Below are 6,770 nucleotides of genomic sequence, written 5' to 3'. Positions count from 1 at the left end.
CAGTGTGAATTAATCAGTCTGATGGCCTGGTGGAAAAAGCTGTCCCGGAGCCTGTTGGTCCTGGCTTTTATGCTGCTGTACCATTTCACCAATAGTAGCAGCTGGAACAGTTTGTGGTTGGGGTGACTTGGGTCCCCAATGATCCTTCAGGCCTTTTTTACACACCTGTCCTTGTAAATGTCTTGAATAGTGGGAAGTTCACATCTGCAGATGTGCTGAGCTATCAGCACCACTCTCTGCAGAGTCCTGCAATTGAGGGAAGTACAGTTCTCATACCAGGCAGTGATGCAGCCAGTCAGGATGCTCTCAATTATGCCCCTGTAGAAAGTTCATGCCCCTCAAAGTTTAGAATTTCGAACAGCAAGTTATACAGTCACACTGGTGCCTGTCAGTATCCACATAGATGTCACATCCACTCCCTGCAACTCAATACCATTAGCGATACCCATTGACTCTTCCCCAGTAGTCAGACATGGAATGGCTGGTGCTGCAACAACGTCAGTGCAGGTGGTGATGTCATGACCATCTTACCTAACAATTTGTCATGATTGAATGTGTGAAGTGAGAACTATCTTGCAATATCACATTTCCCTTTGGAGTACAGTGCTTTCAAGTCATGTTGTATTCATTCCCTATTCTGTTAGCCCTCTCAGCTTTCTCTTTTCCTTGTGACGTACCTATCACCTGTCTTGTTCCACATTTCCTTCCCTTTATCACATGGTCCACCGTCCTCTCCTATTACATTTCTTATTTAGCCCATTACCTCTTCTAACAATCCCCTCCCAGCATCTTAAGGCATCTCCACCCACTTCACCTGGTTTCACCTACGATCTGCCATCTTGTATTCCTCCCTATCCTGCAACCATTTTATTCTGGGTTCTGTCCCCTTTTTTCTAGTCCTGATGAAGGGTCTTGTTCCAAAGTGTCTACTGTTTATTCTCTTCCATTGATGCTGCCTGCCCCGTTGAGTTCCTCCAGCATGTTGTGTGTGCTGCTCAAGATTACTAGCATTTGCTGATCCTCCTGTGTCAAAACAAGTCAAGCCAAGATAATTGCAATATGCACACGTTCTGGTATGCAGAGGTGCAACGAGAAACTTACTTGCAATAGCATCACAGGCACATAGCATCAGAGACACATTTACAAGGCAAACTTAAATTAAATATAAATTACACAATATTATAGTATAAGGAACACAATTAGAACAAAAGAAGTCCATTGCAGCACAATGTAGTCAGTTGTTGCTATACTGAAGTAGTGATTAGAGCTGTGCAGTTTGGTTCAAGAGTCAAGTGTTTGAAGGGAAGTAGCTTCATTTCAGTAAGCAATGAAGCTACTTACTTGCATCTTGAAAGGAAACCTAACCACTTGACTCTACAAGATCAGCCCCTAATCAATAATCAATGCTCTGCTTCAATTATAATGTCTGACACACTGCTAAATCCATGAACTGCCCTAAACCATCACTGCAATCCGTTAGTGACACAAAACTACACTCAGTCATAGCTTGCTGAACTTTGTGGAAGTTCTCTCCCCATCATAAAAAAGGCTTCACCTTCTCCATCTTTAAGTGTCATGTCAGCTGGTTACATTTCAAGACATTTGAAATCTTCATTTGGAAATATTCTCTTTCTGTGACCTAACTCCCCTCATGCTGCAGCTGACTCCAGAACATACATATATGTGTTTCCTCTGCACAAGGACTACAGCAGATTTGATTGTGTATCCTCACAACACAAGTGGAAAACATGATACTCTGACAAATACTGACCAACACATGTTGCTCAATACCCAAAGGGCTAATGAATAAAGATGGATAGTATAGTAATAGTATAGATACATAGCATATTTTAAAGGAGGTGCAAATGTAAAGGATAAAGATTTTAAAAATTAGATGCTGAAATCTGAAATATATGAGAAAAAAGGGCTTTTTGGTTTTCCAGTGACCCAATCGGATTGAGAGAGGAGACTACACACTGGTTGGGGTGAGAGATTTAAAAGGGAGGGGCTTTCTGGTTATTCCAATGGTCCAATCAAATTGTGCTTTATTAACAACGGCAAATAAATATAAGGTAGGGAGAACCAGAGTGGTCATAGTTGAAGTGGACCAGTGTTGGAGTAGGGAGGGAGGGTTGGGTCAAGTAAGTTTTTGGTAAGTTACTTCTGCAGTCTTTGTCAAGTAGTGTAGTGAAAATGGCTCCAGGGACTTTCTGTGGGATGTAGGAATTCTGGGAGACGTTCAGCCTCCGGGATAGCCACATCTGCACCAGATGCACACTCCTCAAAGAATGTGTTAAGGAATGGAGCTGCAGCTTAATGACTTTCAGCTCAAATGAGGTGGTGATAGATAGGCCGAAGTTGATTTCTTACTTTCATTTGATAAAAAAATGACAATATGTTTACTTTGAAAATACTTATGTCTGGCAGTATGTGGGCATGTTAAAGTTTGCACAAGCTTCAACACAAATCAAACAGATGAATTAGGAACCGGAATAGGCTACCTGGCTCCCTTAGCCTATCCTTGTCATTGACTAGGATCTTGATTGTTCCTTTTACAACATCAGCTCCACACTGTCCTTGGTAACCCAGCCCCAGGACTAGTACAGTTGCATTGTTTAATGCAGCCACCCAGTTTCCATTCCAGCCTCTATTGGTGCTTATGTAGAATTTGGATGTTTTTCCTGTAGGCTTCACTCAGGAATATTTTCCTCTCAAAACCAAAAATGTACTGGTTGATAGATTAACCACTATATAAATTGAGTGCAGATAGGGAGGAGGGAGAATTTGGGGATGTTAATGGGTACATGTGAGAGAATAGGGTACAGGGAATTAAGTGGAAGAATAAGATTTCTCTGACCGATTGCAAAAGCTAAAGACGACAAAGGACCTCCTGTACAGTAATGGTCTATTAGGGAGTTGGCAAAGAAGCTAAGTGTCACTGGAGTGGCCAAACTTCGTGTGGTCTGGCTTTGGCTCAAGAGGCTTTATGTGAGAAAGGGCGAAGCATCTAAGTAAGCTTCTAGTAAGATATTTTACATAGCTAGACTGGTGAGAATGTGCCTAGGATCAGTGGTATGAGATGCGGGAAATTCACATCTCCTGTCTCCCTGTTAGCTACATCTGTACGAGGTGCATCGAGATGCAGCTCCTTAGAGGCCACGTTAAAGAACTGGTGCTGCAGCTCAATTAACTTCGGCTCAAACAGGAAAATGAGAAAGATACTGGGAGGTAGCCACCCCTAAGTTGCTGGAGTCAGGTGCCTATCAGGAGAAGGAAAGGGAATAGGCAGCCAGTGCAAGGAACCCCCGTGGTCATTCCCTCAAATAATCATGCCTCTTTGGATACTGCCTAACTTCAGTGGCTGGGAACATGTTGTAATCCATTATTAAGGATGAGCTGTTGGGGTATTTGGAGGCAATGGAAGTCCAAACAGGCTTGGGATGCATACTTTTCAAAAGCCATGGGCACGTAAAGACATTGACCACAAAGGCTAATTGAATTTTAGCTTTTACATCCAGAGTATAAAGGAATAAACTTTGCACGACACCAGCGCAAAGTTTTATTTCGACCAAGTTCGGTTAACAATGAAGGAAGGACCAGTACAGTGGCCTGGTACAGACGCAGAAACAAGACCATCCCTTTAGAAGAGGAACCTTTTTAGCCAGAAAGTGGTAAATCTGTGAAATTCATTGCCAAAGATGACTGTAGAGGCCAAGTCATAGGTATATTTAAAGCTGAGGTTGATGGGTTCTTGATTAGTAATGGCATCAAGGGTTACAGGTAGAAGGCAGGAGAATGGGTTTGAGAGGGATAATAAATCAGTTATGACAGAATGGCCGAGTGGACTCAATAGGCTGAATGCCCTAATTCTGCTCCTTTGTCTTACGGTCTTATAAATACTGCAAATATATGTGTTTTTTTCCCCTCTGTAGCTGGGTGAGATTAGAACTAGAGGTCACAGGTTAATGTTGAAAGGTGAAATATTTAAGGGGAAATTGAGATGGAACTTAATCACTCAGATTGGTGAGAGTGTAGAATGAGCATCAGTGGAACTGACGGATGCAGATTCATTTGCAACATCTAGAAATTTGGATAGCTATGTGGATGGGAGATATATAGGGTTATGATCCAGATGCAGGTCTAATCTGGGATTAGGCAGTAAAATAGGTCGATAGACTAGATTGGCCATCTAGTTTTTGTGCTGCATTGCATAGTTTGTACGACATTGTAGGCCGAAGGGCCTGTAATCTGCTGTAAATTTCTATGTTCTATGTATGGAAATGCAACTTCTTGCTCCTTGTTTATCAAGATATTATATGATTATTCCATTAAAATATTCATGGTCTCTGCTTCCATTGTTAGTCTAGCTGTATTTCAATAAGGATAAGTGTTCAGAATTCTTGGGGCAAATAGTATGGCTGAGCTGCCCTTGACAGGGGTAACGGTGATTATTCAGTTTTGCAGGCAGGGTTAACAGTAAGCAAATGGACTTTTAAAGAAGCATTAAAGCTTCAGAAATATTCTAACAGGAAGAAATTGCATTTTAGTTAGTGTGATCCTTTGTGCTTTTTCAATTCATTCCATGTCTGAACAACGCACTGATCTTGTGTTAAAACCAAGAGGACATTTCAGACCACCAAACTGCCATCATCCATCTCAGCCTGTCGTTATTCATTCCATAGCTTGAGTAAGGTACAGTTAGATGGAGCTTAAAGGTGCTTGCATTTTCCCACTAACCACAACTAAACAAGGGCACCCTCTAGTGACAGGTCCCGAGTCAGCTAGTTTCAAGATCACCAGTTGATCCTAAAGATGGGCATATATTTTAGAAAGAAGTAATGAGAGTTCTTTCAAATATTTTAATAATTTAAACACAACAATTACTTTTAGGTAAATAAGATAAATTTGTCATTAGATAAGACAAAATCTGAGTCATCAACAAATGGGTTCATAATACACAAAACAGCAAGGTTTTTCTGTTCTTGTACGTACTTCTTAAGTGATCTTGGCCAAGCCTGTTGATATTCAGTATTAACAGAACAAATGACCTCTTTTCTGTCAGTGGTTAAAGAACACGGAAGCTTAAAGCAGACTGACTTCCTGCTGTTTCCTCATTTCCTTTTCACTGCTATGGAGTTCTGTGGCAGATGAGACTCTTGTAGGAGGCTGGCAGGAGTCGTATTAGTAAATATTAATAGGCAAAGTACTTGAGACTGCTTGTAAACCTCATGGAAATCCTTATCTCTGCTAGTGCAGGACTCACATCAATCATCACACCCTGAGGATCCTCAGTATCCTCTTTCTGCATTTACTGTATTGTTAGCAGACTCCCATCACCCTGTCACCTATATTCTGCCCAAAATATTGCCTTATATATGTTTAGAAATTGCTGGAAAGACCTTAGGGTGTAGATGTCATGAGCAAAGCTGATACTTACAACAGTTAGCAACACTTAGTCATTTACACTTAACGATGCAAGATTGGAGTCACACACAGAGGCTTGGAGGTTTTACTTTCAGAAAAGGATATGACTGAACTGGATTTACAAGACATTCAAAAGATTCACAATCACTTTTAGAGAGACCAGAATTTAATTACTAAAATAAGTGATATTTTTAAACAGCAATGGCCTTGTCTAAATTATGATGTAATCAAAAGGCTTGGGAAATGTATGCAATATCCATTCTATTGAATACTGTAATTTTTAGTAACAGACCCTCAAAGTACAGGCAGCTGACTTCAGCAAATGCACACAACTTTAAAAGGTAATCTTTTATTAAAGCCCATTTACACAGAGTGGCTGAGGAGCCATTTTCGAAATAAATCTACATTGAATAGACAAGGCAGCTCAGTGTGGCATAAGGTGCATGAACCGGAATGCACTTTGACTGGATCAGATACACATTTCTCTCAGTTCTGCTGAGCCATCACAGTGATATTATGTGGTGCAATAAGAAATTAAACTTGCATGGTCTTAAGCAGTGGTGAGGATAGCTCTCTCTTTTATCTTCCTTTTCCTTTTCTTCTCGATGAACCTCTCAGTTGCATCAGCAAAAAAGGTCACATCCTCTTTCTCTTCCATCTCACGCTGCAAGAACTGTAGTCCAGCCATATTGAAACCAATGAGATCCTGTAAAAGCAGAAACAGAAATTCATACCAAATCCACACTACTCCCAATTGGCTTAACAGGATGCTGTAACTGCTAAATTTCTGGTTGCTTACTCTGCCTGGAGTCAAACAGCAACTCTAAAGCTTTGTTATACAGTATATAGCAAGTCCAATGCAGGTGCGCCTCCAGATTGCCCAAATAATAAATTCTACGCTTTACACAGATAGGATATGCAGGATCTACTGTCATGCCACCTAACATTTATTTTTTCACTGTACATTACTTACCGATGAAAGAATCAAGTTTTTCATGTTGCTTTGGTAAGGTTTGGATAGATTAATAGAAGGACCTGATATTTTTAGCAGCTGTTACCTATTTTTACAATTATGGTTCTTTCATTTATTTTTTGCCTTGCTCAGATTTAAAGAGTTATTAAATTTGTTCAACAAAAATAAATGTTCGCATTAAGTGCCTTTCTCAAAAGATGCTGCATTACCAGCTGAGTATTTCCAGCACTAACATTGTTTTTTAAAACAGTGATTACAATTATTCCATGCATTTCTACACAATCTGATAAATAAAAGCTTTTAAATCAGCTTTGTGCAAAATGTATAATTTATTTCTAACACGTTCTAAATGCAGTAAGATTACTTCTCTGTG

The 6,770-nt window shown here is 40.2% G+C and overlaps 1 protein-coding gene across 2 annotated transcripts in view; it reads right to left on the bottom strand.

Annotated features, from left to right (window-relative positions):
• Nucleotides 1-5,753: 5,753 nt before the first annotated feature.
• Nucleotides 5,754-6,770, bottom strand: part of wdr3 (WD repeat domain 3) — a 56,622-nt gene continuing 55,605 nt past the window's right edge. For both annotated transcript variants that reach the window (XM_059968373.1, XM_059968374.1), the window contains exon 27: nucleotides 5,754-6,130. In XM_059968373.1, the coding sequence (XP_059824356.1) occupies nucleotides 5,975-6,130 (156 nt within the window). In that variant the 3' untranslated portion in view covers nucleotides 5,754-5,974. The remainder of the gene's footprint in view (nucleotides 6,131-6,770) is intronic.

The sequence above is a fragment of the Hypanus sabinus genome, chromosome 4 (genome assembly GCF_030144855.1).
Source record: "Hypanus sabinus isolate sHypSab1 chromosome 4, sHypSab1.hap1, whole genome shotgun sequence".
NCBI classification, from domain to species: Eukaryota; Metazoa; Chordata; class Chondrichthyes; order Myliobatiformes; family Dasyatidae; genus Hypanus; species Hypanus sabinus.
This window is presented reverse-complemented; position numbering and strand designations above follow the sequence as displayed.